Source organism: Camelus bactrianus, chromosome 1, assembly GCF_048773025.1.
Source record: "Camelus bactrianus isolate YW-2024 breed Bactrian camel chromosome 1, ASM4877302v1, whole genome shotgun sequence".
Classification (NCBI taxonomy): domain Eukaryota; kingdom Metazoa; phylum Chordata; class Mammalia; order Artiodactyla; family Camelidae; genus Camelus; species Camelus bactrianus.
The window spans coordinates 58,849,782-58,865,267 of NC_133539.1; the positions used below are offsets into that span (position 1 = coordinate 58,849,782).

General features: G+C 49.6%; 1 protein-coding gene and 1 long non-coding RNA gene across 6 annotated transcripts in view; one reads left to right on the forward strand and one right to left on the reverse strand.

Moving 5' to 3' along the window:
• ADCY5 (adenylate cyclase 5) overlaps nt 1-3,109 on the reverse strand; it is a 141,431-nt gene extending 138,322 nt beyond the window's left edge. For 2 of the 4 annotated variants that reach the window (XM_074364778.1, XM_074364777.1), the window contains exon 1: nt 734-2,958. In XM_074364778.1, the coding sequence (XP_074220879.1) occupies nt 734-1,861 (1,128 nt within the window). In that variant the 5' untranslated portion in view covers nt 1,862-2,958. Of the gene's footprint in view, nt 1-733 lie in introns of all 4 variants that reach the window. The other 2 variants (XM_074364775.1, XM_074364776.1) reach the window with 2 other exon arrangements.
• A 242-nt stretch (nt 3,110-3,351) lies between these two features.
• LOC123613083 (uncharacterized) lies at nt 3,352-12,122 on the forward strand. 2 transcript variants are annotated; one of them, XR_012507259.1, is made up of 2 exons: nt 3,352-4,161; nt 4,239-12,122. It is a non-coding gene; the product is annotated as an uncharacterized LOC123613083 (long non-coding RNA). The 2 variants fall into 2 exon arrangements; XR_012507260.1 differs by having other exon boundaries at nt 3,352-4,130.
• Nucleotides 12,123-15,486: the final 3,364 nt, after the last annotated feature.

The window sequence follows — 15,486 nt, forward strand, 5'->3', positions numbered from 1 at the left end:
AGTCCCAGGAGGGATTAAAAAACAAAACAAAACAAAACAAACCCCACTACGAGCAATAACTAGAAGCACCCACGGGAAAGGGTCGTGACATCCAACACTAGCTTTCAGTTCAGGCCAGGAGGCGGACTGTCACCACACACATTACAGAGGTTCCTTCCACCTTTGCTGAAGGCAGCTTTTTGGCTTGGGGCACTTTGGCAAATGAAAAAAACTTGTCAGTCCTCCCTCAAGTTCAGAGATATCTCCAGTTCCCAAACCCCCAGCCTCAGACAACTGGCAAGGTTAACATTTCTCCTCCCTAAGACTGGGTAAGGGGCACCCAGGTTCTCCCCTCCCCAACCCTCTATCCAGGACTGAGTTAACAAACCAACAGTGGCTCTTAGGAGGGAGAGAATTCTACAGGGTCCGGCCACTTTTGTCAGGAGACTTTTATACACTGGGACAGAAGCACAGGAAGAGAAGGGAACCTCTCCATAGATTTTCTCCTCCAATCCTCCTTCCTCATTAGCATCCCCACAATAATGGCTAAGACACACAATACAAGAGCACTCTTTTTGTAAACGAAGATACTAGGGCTCCGAGGGGGTTCCAAGGCTGAAAGACACCGCATAGCTGACACAGCCATGTCTCTCTGGCTTTTTTCACCCCTTTAAAGGGTGAAGATGGGTTGCCTCTCTTTGGAGTCAGGTGGAGGCCTGCCCACCCCAGTCCCTGCGCCCAGGTGGGGCCCTACCTGCTTGAGCAAGAACTGGTCCTGGGCGTTGGTGCGCAGGGCAATGGCCAGGTGGAGGGCAGACAGAAGCACCCCGCTGAGTACCGCGGCCCGCATGCGCACAGGCAGGAGCGTGTAGATGGTATAGATGAAGAACACGGTCCACCAGATGCCTTCGGAGGCGCTGCGTGGCTGGGGCAGCAAGAGGCCCACCACCTGGACGGCCAGCACCACGGCTATGAGCGCGTAGCAGGCCAGGCCCATGTGGTCCTGGTGGAAGGCGGCACGGTTGCAGAGCACGGCCATGACGAGGATCACACTCACCGCGGCCACCAGCACGGCCAGGTAGGGCAGCTGGAGCGGGGGCCGCGCAGCGTGAAAGGCCAACATGACGAGGCACACGAGCACCAGCACAGCCATGAGCATAGTGAGGCTGCTCTGGTTCAGACGGAAGAAGTAGCGCTGGTACAGCCGCTCCAGCTTGTCCGACGGGAACTTCTTGGAGCGGAATATCTGCAGCAGTGCCAGGCAGCAAGCGCCCAGCGACAGCACCGCGCCGGGCGCCGAGCCCGAACCTGCCGAGCTACCGCCATCCCCAGACTCTTCGTCGTCCTCGACGGCACCGGCCTCCAGCTCGTCGGCCGCGCGGCCCTTGCCCCGCCGATCCTCCAGGCCTAGCTCCACGGAGCGGGGCCGCACCTCCGTCCCGCCCGCTGCGGCGGCCGCCGCCGCGGAGCCGCCGCCGCCGCCCGCAGGGGGCGCCCGGGTGCTGCCCCCGCTGGCCGCACCCCGTCGCTGCCTCCGGCTGCCGCGACCGCAGTCGTCGCCGCCGCGCTCCTGCCAGGCCGACTTTGAACGGAAGCTGAAGCCGAAGCCCCCGACCAGAGGGTCGTCTCCACTCAGCGGAGGATCGTCGTCGTCGTCGCTACGCCAGCGACTGGCCAGGCGCTGCTGCTTCTGCGGGGTCACCGCTCCCCCGGGTTTCTTGGCAGACCCGCGGGCCGAACCCCCGGGCGCGTGGGGGTAGCCATTGGCGCGGGAGTCCGCCTCACCCCACGCCGAACGGTGTTCTGGGCCTCCCCGGGACGCCGGCGCCGCCACTGTCTGCGCCGCGTAGCCCGGGGGGCTCACGCTTTTGGAGCTGGACATCCCCCCCTCGGCTTCGTCGTCTTCTTCCTCCTCCCCCGGGGGCCGGGCCGGGGGTCTCCAAGGGGAGGGCGGACGGCCGAGCAGGGGGACCAGGCTGGGGTCACACGTCGGGGGCGGCCCCGGGCCCTGGGCAGTAGCGGGGCATCTTGGCACCCCCGTCCTGAGCGGAGAGGGAGGACAGCGGAAGGGCGAGCGGGAGGCAGGCACAGCCCCGAAGTGAGAAGTGTCTGAGAATTCGCGTCAGGAGTCCCAGGTCCGAGATGGAGTTGGCTCCGAGCTGGGTCAGCGGGGACTGCTCGAGCTGCTGCGCCGCGCGCAGAGGGACGTCCGGACTCCTGGCTCGCGTCGAGCTCGAGAAGGACCGGAGTTGCAGACAAGGCGGGACGGAGAGGTGTCCTTGCGGGCGGCGCCTCCCCGGGGCTGGCAATTCGCGGGCGCGGCGCTCGCAGATTCCGTCTAAGCGGAGCCCAGCGGCACACGCGGCGAGACGGCGGCTAGGGAGGCTCGGCAGGGGTCCCGGCGTGGAGACCAAGCGGGCGCCCTTTCCTCGCGACGGACTGGGAGCGACTGGGAGGTGCGGGCGCCAGCCAGCATTATTTTCTTACGAGGGGTGGGGAGGTGGGATGGAGGGTGGAGAGGACGGGGGAGGGGGCGGCGGGCGGAGCAACAGCTCCGGAGCCCTGGGGGGAGGGTCCTGGAGCCCAAGGGGGCTGTCGCCCGCATCCCCCACCTCCCGCGGCGAGAGTGGGAGCTTGGCCCCCGCGAAAGCCGAGCCGAACCTTCAGCGCGTCCGCGCAGGGGGCGGGGGCGAGGACCGGCTCCTGCAGCGCGGCCCTTCCCCTCTCGCCTCCCCCTTCTTCCAAAACGGAGCGGGGTTGGCCCGGACTCGCTGGCCCAGGAGGGCTGTCGCGCCGGCTCCGCAAGCCCCAGGCTCCTTGCCGCGGGCTGCGGGCCCACCGCGGCCGGCTGGCCCACCGCGGCCGGCTGCAGAAGGACTAGGCGGAGGGCGAAATCCGGCACAGCGCCGCCGCCGTTCTACCCCAACGCAGGCGGGATTCTCACGGCGAGCAAGGCATCCAGAGATCGAGGGCCGGGGCTCAGATTCGGCCGGCAAAGAAGGGCCGGCCCAAGAGCCGCTGCGCCCAGGGAGCGCTCCGGGGGGGGCCCGCGGGAGTCGGGCCCCGGGCGCGCCATGCACGCCTCGGGCCCTGCGCCGCTCCGGCCGCTCGCGCCGCTCCTCCCTTCTCTCTAGCTAGCAGCCGCCGCCGCCGCCGCCGCCGCCGGAGCGCCCTCCGCATCCCCTCCTCCCGTTGCCTCCCCGCCCCCCCCCCCGCGTCTCTCCGGCCTCTGCTCACAGAGGCGAGCAGCCGCCTCCGCCCCCGGCCGGGCCGCGGCCCCCGCCTCGGCACCCCGCCGGCATCCTCAGGCCTGGCCTCGTGAGGCGCCGGGTGTCGTGGGGTCCCCAGCTCCCCTTCCTCACCTAAAATTCTCGCCGCGCCCCCTCCCTCCCTGGCTCCTGGAGCAGCGTCCAGCCCGCGGTCCCTTTTCCGGACCTGGGTGGCGTGCGGTCCTCCCCCGCCCCCAGCTTAGGTTCCTGCGCCCCTAGTCCTAGCTCCCCTCTTTTGTATCCCCCTTTAATCCCCATCCCCCCATTCAACCCAACTTCAGCCCCCGCGCTGCGCCCCCCTTCCCGGGCCCGGCTCGATTGGCCGCTTCCTGAGCTGTCAGGCTTGAGTCCGGCGCTCTTATTGGGCGATTCTCTGGCCGGGCGGCTGTGCCAAAGGAAGGCGCACCGGGCTGGGGGCGCCCAGGCAGCCACTGCCGCAGGGAGCGGAAGACCAGAGTCCCTGGAGGGCCGGAGGGGCCCGAGAGACAGACCCGAAAATGGACGGGGGAGATGGAGAGACCGAGGATCTCTGAGGCGCAGGAAGACAGTGACGGAAAAGATGGAGATGCAGTGGGTGAGGCCGATGCGACCAGGGCGGGGCGGACAGGAACGCTTTGGTGGATAGTTACCGAGAAGGAATCCGGCAAACAGCACTAGGAACACTTGGCATTTGTAAAGAGCTCTTTGCACGTTCATACTTTTTTTAAAAAATCCCATTTGATTCCCCTCAATAACCCTGGGTTGTGACAGGGCACGTGTGCTTATTCCCAGTTTATAAATGTGAAGACAGGCTTCAGAGCCTAATCAACTTGCCATGGGCCACAAAGGACTTACAACCGAAAGATATTTCGGCAGTGCCAGGCTGGCTACCTACCTAGCAAGGTATTAACCAGAGGATGCACACCAGAGCAGGGTACGGAGCCCCCGCAGGAGAGGGGCGGGGGTGGGGGTGGGGGAGAGAGCTGAGAAGGACCAGATACTCCTGGACAGGACCAGCAACAGAGAGGAAGGAGTGGAGAGGACTTTACTTCATGTCAAAGAGGACCTAGGCCTGTGGAATGATATACCTGCCCAATTCCCCTTGCCCCCAAATTATCCTGCTGGAAGTTGCGGCAGTCTAACACTGGGACAGGTGAGAACACCACATCTCTACTCTGGGGAGGAAGAACAACCTTTGCTTTACTACTCTTTCTCCAGCTCTCTCTACAGAGCTTCTGAAGTCCGGGCAAGCGTCTCTTTCTTTCTCTGTTGGTCATCTCTTTGCAAATTGGAAAATAAACCTTGCCAGAGTTACAAACTGGGAGGAGAGACATTCTAAGAGATCTAAATAAATTAACCCTAGAGTAGTCCAGCGTTTGAGCCATCAGTCCATGATTAGTGAAGTCATAAAAAGCACCATTAGTCCACATTCATAGAGCACCCTATATGTGCAAAGCACTGTGCTAGGTGCTATAGGGATAGAGGGTGACCCAACTCTACTCACAGTCAAGGAGGGAGAGGAGCTAGCCACTTACTCCAGTTCAGAGCATAATTCAGTGTTCACCAGAGGGCCAAACAGAGCATTTTGGGGGTTGGGAGAGAGGAGGCATTAATTCCCACTGTAAGGGCCAAAAAGACTCTAGAGGTTGAATCTGGGGCCAGGAGAAAAGGAGTAGCCAGAAGAAAAGGAGGATGGACCAATATTTATTAAGCAACAATTATATGTGAATCTTATTGTCATATGACCATTTTGTGGAAGATGTTATTCTCCCCACTATAAAGATGAAAAGCTGAGACTTAGTTTGCCCAAGGTCCACAGTTTGTAGCAGAATGAAACCTAAGTTCAGTCTGCTCCTTGTACTTTACCATATAGCCATGCAGCAAATATGCAGGGACACCCAGACAGGCAGCTGCATGGACAGAAGCCAGATGGCCTGAGCTATCAAGGTGACTGGGTTCCATTCTCCATCCCCTTCTCATTCCCTGAGCTCTCCCTAGATCATTCCTTTTCATGTTATTCAAAAATGTTAAACAACTGTCATAACAAAAGCCATATATGATTAAATGTGGAAAAACTAGAAAAAAGAAAGATAAAAGAAAACACATTCATAATCACAACACCTAGGAAGAACTATTAACATATGAATTTTTTTCTTAACCAAAAATGGAACTTTTACTCTACCAACAATTTTAGGATCTGCTTTTTTCTACTTAGCAAAATACCGTGGATGTTTTTCTTATGCCAATTAACATCCATCCACAATATCCATTTTATTTTTTGAGTAGAATTCCATTGTGTGAATATAGCATAATGTATTTAACCAATCTCCTACTATTGGTCATTTTTCCCTGTCATAGCAGTTTATAAAAAATTTCCACTCTTTTACTGTTATAAACAAGGAATGAGGAGTGGGTATAGCTCAGTGGTAGAGTGCATGCTTAACATGCACAGTGTCTGGGGTTCAATCCCCAGTATCTCCATTATAAAAAAAAGAAGAAGAAGGAGCATTTTTGTAGATAAATCTTCACACACATCTTTAATTGGATCCTTAAGAGAAATCCCTACAAGTAGAATTGCTGGGCCAAAGGATAAACATATTTTTTCGCTAAGGTATTTCTGAAATCTGAATCTTCAGCCCCTGCTTCCCTTCCCAGCTTCAAGCTTACCCCTGCCTACCAGAGAGCTCCCCACAGAGGCTCCTTGGTACTCACCAGCATCCCAGATTCAATTTGTCTAAAACTAATGTCATCTCTCAAGAAGCTTGCTCCTCACTGTTTTCTTGACACTAGTGGAATTACCATTCCCCCAGACTCCCTGATCTTAGAGTAGTGACCCCTCCTATCCCAGTTCCCAGAGTCCTGCCACCATGCCTTTGTCTTTTCATATCTGTCTCTTCTTCCACGCTCTCTGGCTCCTACCTCCACCCAGATCTTCCCTCCTCGTTGCCTGGACAGTTACTAACTCTCCCTCCTTGCCTTCCCATCTGTCCTCCACTTTGTCTGCATCTTATCATACATGTCTCACCCCTACCGAAAACTGTCCTCAAAACTGCCTCTTCCTACCTTCCAGCTTTCATCATCCACCACTTCCCCACCCTGAACTGCTCTTTAAACCTCTGCGTACATCACCCTTTTCACGCACACACCCAGCACAAATAAAATTTATAGTACCTGTGTGATGCCACTTGAATGCCCCTTCCCTGCCCACCTCCCCCAGGCTATTAGGCACTGCCTCCTCCTCAGCTCCCAGAACACCTTGTTTTCATCTCTGTCAGAGCACTTGCCACATTGTATGATCTTGATTTGTTTTCAGAATTGTCTCCACAGTCTGCTGAACCCCTTGAAGCAGAATTGGTATCTTACTCATTCTTGTGCCCCATACATGGCATACAGAAGATGCCCCTTAGCTGTCTGTCAGATAAACAAATGGTACCTCTGAAGAATAGTGATGGGAATAGAGTCTGATCAGTGGGGTGGGTGCTGAGACTGACTGGCAACCGTGGGTGTAGATGGAAGGGAGGGATGGACTCTAACACTATGTGGAGGAGGGTGGGCTTCAGTTTAAAGACAATGAAGTGTCTCTGAACTGAGGGACAGGAATGTCCTGGGCCATTATGTTTTGGGAGCAGACTCTGGCAGTGTCGTAACTAGATTGGAAAAGCAAGATCCAAGGGCCTAGGGACCAGTCAGGAAGCTACTGCAGAGCAGAATGGATGGAGCCCAGAGGTGATGTAGTGATAGGAATGATGCCATTGGCTGGAGGACACCTGTGAAGGGCTGACAGAGAAGCCCAGGGGTCAACCTCTGTGTAGAAAAGGAGTCCAAATGGTCAGAGGAAAACCAGAAAGGGGATGGGGGTGTCACAGGAACAAAAGGCAGAGGTTTTGAAGGCCAACTCCAGGATGTGCTCCTGGCTGTTGTCATCAGATGGGGCTGACCCAAGGACCACCTTAGGTCTCTCTCTCTGAGGTGAGTACTTGGTTTGCAGAGGTGAGGTGACTGCACCGTGGGGCACAGCTAGCCCTTTGGGAGACCCATCCCCTGCCCTCCAGCCATCTTCCCCTTGTACCTCGACTTCATTCCTCATTCCCCCCAGGCTTCTTTTTGGAAGAATATTTCTATTTTGGAAATTAGAATATCAATATTTTAGAATGTTTAGAAATATTTGTAGAAGTAGGTCTCAGTAATACTCCCATACCTAAAAGTACCTTCCCCCACAATGCTTAAAATCCCACCATTAGATAGTCATGCTTTGGGATGACAATCATTCCCTAAAAATAAATGCAGAAAATCTAGAGACAGAAAGTAGATGAGTGGTTGTGTAGGCCTGGAGACGGGGAGGAATGGGGAGTGATGGCTGATGGGTACAAACTTTCTTTTGGGGGTCATGAAAATGTTCTAAAACTAGATTATGTGATGATTGCATAACTCAAGAAATATACTAAAAAACCATTGAATTGTACACTTTAATCCCACACGGTGAAGTTTATGGTGTATAAATTAAATTTCAAGAAAGTGGTTGAAAAAATGAATGCAGACACCACTGGGAGATTGAAAGACAAATGCCAGGACTGCCAGTAATTATGAAGTTACTGTAGATGAGTTTAATCAGCAGGCTTCCCCCTCTAATGCCCAACCAAGTTTGGGGGCACTGAGAGAATAGATGCTTGCTGTTTAGGAGTAGGGATGAGTTAGGGAGAGGAAGGAGAGAACACTTGGGACCACTGAGCATTTCCCAAGGCAAATGTTACCAGAAAAGGGCACAAGTGCCCAGGAATGGGAAGGAAGAGGGCAAAAATGAAAGCCAGTTAGGAATGGGCATCAAATATGAACTTGGCCTACTGTCTATGAGAGTCCTGCCCTGTAACGAGTTCTTCAGAAGGAATTAAAGAACTCTTAAGAATCCTTGGCTCTCTGGAGGATGAAAGAATCTTAAAGATCATCCAGTTCCCAAAGGTGTGTCAACCTCCCCTGGATATTTGCATTTTGAAAGCAAGTCTCATGCCTCAAACTAGATGACTTACCTTTCCTTTGAGGAACTTACTGCTACTCCCAAGTGAGAGCAGCTAACAGGATGGAGCATTGTGTGTCTTGAGGGTAGGTCTACCATGGAGGCTCAGGGTCCAGTGTCTTAGCCACTGGGAGTCATCCTGTACTCCAGCCTGTCCCCCACCGGGAGCTCTGACAGAGAACCAAGGACATCAGTTGTCTTACTCTTGATCTCTGACTTCCTTGGCTTGGAAATCAAGGATGATAAAAAGTTTGCAACTGGCCAGAGGGAACTGGGCCCTACATTTTTCCAGACCCTACACTCATCACCAGACCTTCGTGCCTCAGGGAACAAGAAACATTCAGAGAGCTCAGATTGTAGCTGAGGTGGAAATGGCTGATAATAGCACGATCTGCCACTCTCCCAGGTGTTGACATTTGCATTTTAATGGAGGCGGTTAATGCCTTTAGCTGAAGCAGTGACTAATATGTTCTTTCGGTCACAATTGGAGGTAATGGGAGACCCTTTGTAGCCCAGGGCCTCTTAATGTCCTCCAGTCACGAGGTCACAGGCAGTGGGCAGCTGCCCACCCTTTACACTCTAGTGCCCCCATTCCACGCTTTATCTTTGTTCTTGATTTTGCTTTCTTGCAATTTCTCCTGACTCCTTTTTCTCCTAAAAGTATGGGAACATCCCCATGAGTCATTTATTCTTTCAACACACATAAACTGATTACCTATTTCAAGCAGAATACAATGCTGGACACAGCTGAGTGAGGGAGCCAGCAAAATGCCACCCCCAAGAAGTCAGAGGTGAGGAAATAACAGAAAGAGCTAGAGAACAGCGCAATGGCTTCAGACATGGGCCACGCAGCTTACACCCAGCACTTCTTGAACAAACAAGAGGCTGTGAACTAATAGGAGAAAATATTTGTGTGGGCTGGGGGAGCAGGAGAGGTTTCTGGGAGCCGTGAGAAGGGGATGTAAGTATGTGTAGGAGTTGGATATACAACAACTGGATGGAGTTTTGAGGATTCAAAACATTCCTCTATTCACTAAAGACCGCATATTGTATGATCCTATTTATATGAAATATCCAAAAGAGGCAAATCTATAGATAAACAGAAAAGAGATCAGGGTGAAGGAATGGGTGGGAGAGATGGGAATTAGTTGCTAATGAATACAATGGGATGGTGAAAGTTGTTCTAAGATTGTGGTGATGGTTCCACAACTCTAAATATACTAAAAAACACTGAATTTCACACTTTTAAATGGATGAACTTTATGGAATGTAAATGGTATCTTAATAAAGCTATTTTAAAATGGGGGACAATGGGGTCTGAAAAGACCATTCCTTCAGTAATCCTGCTTCCGTTGTAGAAGGAATACCCTACTTTTAAGTTCCTAGTCTTTTCGTGTATGAAGGCTCATTTTTAGGGTAAAACTCTTTCAAGGACTTCAACGTGGTATATATACCTTTAGTTAAGAAAATACATAATGGTAAAAAGCTATTATAAATTTAGCCATTGCTTTTCATTTAGTAAATAATACTTTACTAATCCCAGTAGTATCTATGCTTCTAGAAAAATAGTTCTATATTTGTAGAGGAGCACTTTATTATACCTACAGACGAGGTTTAGTGGTCCTCTCTCAGAATCTCCTTTGTCCTTTGGGGTCCTCAACCCACAGGTTTAGAATCCATACTCAGATAAGTCACGTTTGACTCAGCTTCTCTGTCAGGAGAATGCCAGGGAGTAGGGATCTATTAGCAGAAAATGTGATACAATTTCCACCCCCGTGATGCTTCTGCCTCTTCAACTGCTCAGGCAGAATGGCATCCTTTCTCCTCCCAAATCAATGAGGTTTGCTGAGAGCAGATCCAGCACGGAAGATAGCCAGAGCCATGCTGGTTGGCAGACACTTGTCTTTAGCAAATATAATTAAAGACAGCAGCAAGTAAATGCCGATTAATTTTTCATTAGAAAAGTCAAAGGCAAACTTCTTGGAAAGCAGCATCATTGAACCTCAGCTTTGGTAGTTAAAGCCAGGCTTTCCTCCACCATGTGGATACCTTCTTGCATGACTACACACACACACACACACACACACACACACACACACACACACACACACACACACTCTGAGACCACAACCTCTTTATTGAGTGTGGGAGAGAAAGAGTCAGAGGCCAGCTCCCCTATATGCTTCAGAGGTTTTATGGTCCCATCCCTTATCTCAGATTACCCAATTCAACTGGCATTGGGCATCACTTAGCTCATCTCTTTCTTTTCCTCCTTCTGCTTCCTTACTCAGACATCCCACCTGATGAGAAAACAGCCTTTCCACTCAACACAGAGAAGGATTGAGGGGAAGAATGCTAAACTTGGAGTTAGAACACCTGGAGGTTCTACGCCAGCTCTACCACTTCCCAGCTGTGTGACATCTAACAAGTCACTCTACCTCTCTGAACTGCAGTCCCTGGTAAGGGTAACTGCTCTCCTACCTGTCTTGATGACTTGTTATGAGGATCCTGGACAATGATGTGAAATTCCTTTTCAAAGTATTCATCCTTAAGTAAAATGGGAGTCATTCTTAATAATAGCAAATTAATAAATTCATTCTTAATAAATCCAGATGTTCATTTAAGAGGTGAACATGGAATAAGGTACTTCTCTGGGTCTCAGGCTCTTGCATACATTTATAGATGACTGTGATAAGTATTTTTATGTCTGTGCTGCGTGTGTACCAGCTCATCTAGTAGTCTGGGAGATCTACTCTTTCATCTCTGCTGTGTTCAAAGCAGGGCCCCCAGGGCCATGCAGATGAGGTCTCTGTTCTCAAAGATTCCCTCTTTCAGGATTCTGACAGACTACAGCCTGTCTGCCAGGCAGACTGGAGAGCTGCGCCCTCCTGCAGGCGTGGGTGGTGATTAGAGTGGTCTGTGAGGAGCTCGAGTGGAGCTGAGTGTTGTTTTTCCTCTCACTGGCCACTCTGCTTGGCCTTGGAGTGGTTTTGTCCAGTCTCTGTATCACTGACTGTGAATCTGTGATTGGGGGTGGTAAGCCAAGCCGTGTTAGCGATCGTGCTGGGGCTGGCTGACCTTCCCCAAGCCAGGATAATCTCTTTCCCTGGCAACAGGCAGAGGCACCGAGGGACAGTGACAGATTGTGAAATCCTGGGGCTGGGCTTTCTAGAATTACTTAAAAAGAGAGAATGGTCACAATACCTTGCATTTGTATAGTGCTTTTAAAAAGAAAGAAAGCGGTCTTTAAAAGCTATTCAAGGAGAAGGCAGCTTTGGAATTGTCTGGTAGAGAGGGAACCAGATAGGTAAGAAATGTGTTGTCTTATTCTTATCAACTCAGTAACAATGAGAGTAGTAGAACTCTACACTCCCCTCCACCTCCCCATCCCCACACAGGTGAGGAGGCAGAGGAAGACAGAAGTAGGGGGACTTAATACCACACAGCATTAGGGGCAGAATTTGACCTACTCTTGACTTTCATTGTCAGCCCAAAGCAGGCAGAAAGGATAAAGAAGCTGAATGACCTAACAGTTTGCTTTGTCCACCTGAGATTCTGGCATGTAGACAGCTCTTCCTGAGTCAGCCTTCATACTTGGCCTGCTGGGGCATACAAGAAGATGCTTCATTGCTTATAGTTCTGCAAGCAATGAAGAAATGTAGGGGTGGTGAATAAGAAAAATTGCCATTCTCTTACCTACCCAAGGTGAGGTCACTAAGCAAAGCAGGAGCAGATTCAACAGACAGGGATGGATCGGGCTGCTTGTGGTGCTCAGGGAGTTTTAGTGATATGTGAGGATTTAAAGAGGGCATCAGCAAACTCTGGTCAGTGGACCAAATGTGGCCACTGCCTGTTCTTAGAAATAAAGTTTTATTGAAACACAACCACATTCATTTATTTTTGTCTCAGCTGCTTTTGCACTACATGGAGAGCTAAGTAGTAATGACCGAGATCAGATGGCCCACAAAGCCTAAAATCTTTACTATCTGATCCTTTAAGAAAGAGTTTGCCCACCCCAACTCACACCATATACACAAAATATTAACTCGAAATTTATCATAGACCTAAATGTAAGACTTAAAACTGTAAGACGGGTACACAGGTGAAAATCTTTGTGACCATGGATTACAGAGATTTCTTTGCCATAACACCAAAAGTACAATTCATTATTTTTCAAATTATTTGAAAATTTTTTTGGTAGATTGGAGTTTACCAAAATTAAGAACTCTTCAAAAGACATTATTAAATGAATGAAAAGACACACCACAGACTGGAAGAAGTTATTTGCAGATAAACATATCTGACAAAGGATTTGTAGGCAGCATCTAAAAAGAAATAAAAGCTAGATTAATGAGCGAACATCCCAATAAAAATGGGTAAAAGATTTAAACAGATATTTCACCAAAAATGGGTGAAAATATATGGTTAACAAATAAGGACATGAAAAGAGGCTCAACATCCTGAGTCATCAGGGAGAAGCAAATTAAAAATCACTGTGAGATGCCACCACCAACCATGAGAATGGCTAAAATTAAAGAGCGACCATACCAAGCTGTTGCACAGGATATGGAGCAATTGGAACGCTCATACACTGCTGGTGGAAATGTGAAATGGTACAACCCCAGTCAAATAGCTCCGCAGTTTCTTAAAAAGTTAAGCACATGCATACAGTATAATCCATCAACTTCACTCCTAGGTATTTACCCAAGAAAAATGAAAGTGTATAAGCATGTGTCCACACAAAGACCTTTATGCTAATATTCATAGCAACTTTATTCACAACTAAAAACATCCCAAATATCCATTAACAAGTGACTAGATAAACAAATTTGGTAAGTCCACGTAATGGAACACTACTCAGTAATAAAAAGGGATGAACTATTGATACATTCAACAACATGAATAAACCTCAAGACGATTATAATAATTACCCTGAGTGGAAAAAGCCAGACAAAAGAGATTTATAAAAAATTCTAGAAAATGCAAACTAATCTGTAAGTGAATAGAAAGCAGCTCCGTGGTTGCCTGGGAATGGCAGGGAGGCGAAGAAGAGGAGAGACTGATGGAAAGGAAAACTTGGGCCAGGCAGGAGGTGGGGATAATTGATGTTCATTGTCTTGATTGTGGTGATGATTTCACAGGTTCGTGTGTGTGTGTGTGTGTGTGTGTGTGTGTATACATGTATATGTCAAAACATATAAAGCAGTCAAAACAAAATTGTGTAAATCAAATATATGCAATTTATTGTATGTCAATATACACAACTATATTGACAATAAGCTATTTTTTAAATTGAGGTAAGACTGACATGTCATATTATATATAAAGGTATTTTTTAAAGGCAGAAAAAACCCTTGAGGTTGTTATTTCTTTCTTTAAACACTCTGTGTAGTTTGAAGCAGCCAGCACACTCCCCAGGTTTTATATTCCCTATTCTCATTGCAATGGCTTATCTCATCAGCAGCTCTGTCCTCCAAAGCCTTACCTTCATCCTAGGTGACCACAGGTGATAGGTACTGCCACAGAGTGATGTGGACTACCAGAATACTATCTCCTAATGTTAGTAGGATCACTATTGCCTTTGAATCCCACCAGATCAGATACCCAACCTGATTCTCCTTTCCTTGAGAGTCTATTGCTTGCCACCATCCTGTTATTAATCAGGTATCATCAGAAGATAGGGTTAATTACAGAGAACTGAATTCATTCCAACTAATTGAAGCAGAAAGGAATGTATTAAGAGATGCTGGGGACAAGTTCAAGGAGGAAGGTCTCAGCCATTTCTGCATATGGGAATTACCTCACTATGTGGGGAATGATTTAATTGTAGGCTAATCAGATCTACATTACAGAAGTACCTTTTTAATGGTATTTTCTTCTCAACACATCATAATTTCCCAAACCGTCCTCTTGTGAAATTTCTAGTAAAATTCAACTTAGAACCAGGGATGAGTGGCTTACTCCAGGGATAATTCCCTGGGGTAGGGAAAGGACACAGTAAACCTGGAACACCTTGTTGAGCTAGGAAGCAAAGATGCCCTCAAAGATTAATGAGGACATGTCAAAAGAACAGAGGACACTGCTCATCTATAAGGATGGTAAAACAAAACAACAAAAACCTGACAAGGTCCCAAGAAGTGGTTCCAGCCCACTCCAAGATGGCTCTGGGACCAGCCGTCTGCTGTGCAGAGAGACCTCTCACTGGGCAGCCCCTGGTTATGGAGTGAAGATACAGCATCTGCCTCCCTGGGAGACCTTTGAGGAAGCCAACGAAAGTGTCCCAGCAGAAATCAGGAGCCCTGGTTTCTAGTCCAGCTCCGCTGATAACCTGCCTTGTGCCTGCCCACGGGCAGGTGTTCTCCTCTTCTGAGCCTCTCTGTCCTGGTTTGCTCGATAAGGGGAGGGGGACCCTAAGTGTTTTCAAATCGAGTTCCCTGGAACTCTGTGACTCCTTGGATTGCCTTGGGACACTGCAAGGGGAACCAGGGTTGGGGGTGAGCTCCACCTAGAACAGCCCTGCTTTTATCTGTTTTATGTTTGGCAGATATAACTCAGTTGACAAACTCAGGATGTGCAGAAAATATCAACTCCTCTATTTTCTAAATTTCTAAATTAATTTCTGACTCCCATGGCCCATTCCCAGAAGCTGGATGAAATACTCACCTCAAATGTTCTTAGAGTTCTTCTCTCAGACGATGCCTTATTTCTGGGTCATGGGGGTCCACTAAGAAGCCACGTTTCTGTCCAGTGGTCTCTGTGGGTCCAGCTGTCCCTGCTGATCCTGTGCCACTCCTGGGACATGGGTGCCCTTTGGGAGCTGACCAGTGTCCCCTCTGCCTTTCTCTTCTACTGTTTTCTCTAGTCCACCCTCCAGCCTGGAAAACCCTTCCCAGCCTGGGGGAATTCCCTTTTGTGTTTCTTTAAGACATTCATTCAGTCTATGCCAGCTAGTCCCTGTTATGGATTGAACTGTGTCCACCCTAAAAAGATACATTGGAGTCCTAACCACCAGTACCTCAGAATGTGACCTTATTTGGAGATGAGGTCTTTACAGAGCTAGTCAAGTTACAATGAGGCCATTTGGGTGGGCCCTAATCCAACATGACTGGTGTCCTTAAGAGAAGAGGAAATCTGGACACAGGTAAGCACAGAGGGAGGACAGTGTGAAGACACAGAGAGAAGACAGGCATCTGCAAGCCAGGAAGAGAGGCCTGGAACAAAGAATTCCCTCACAGCCCTCAGAAAGAA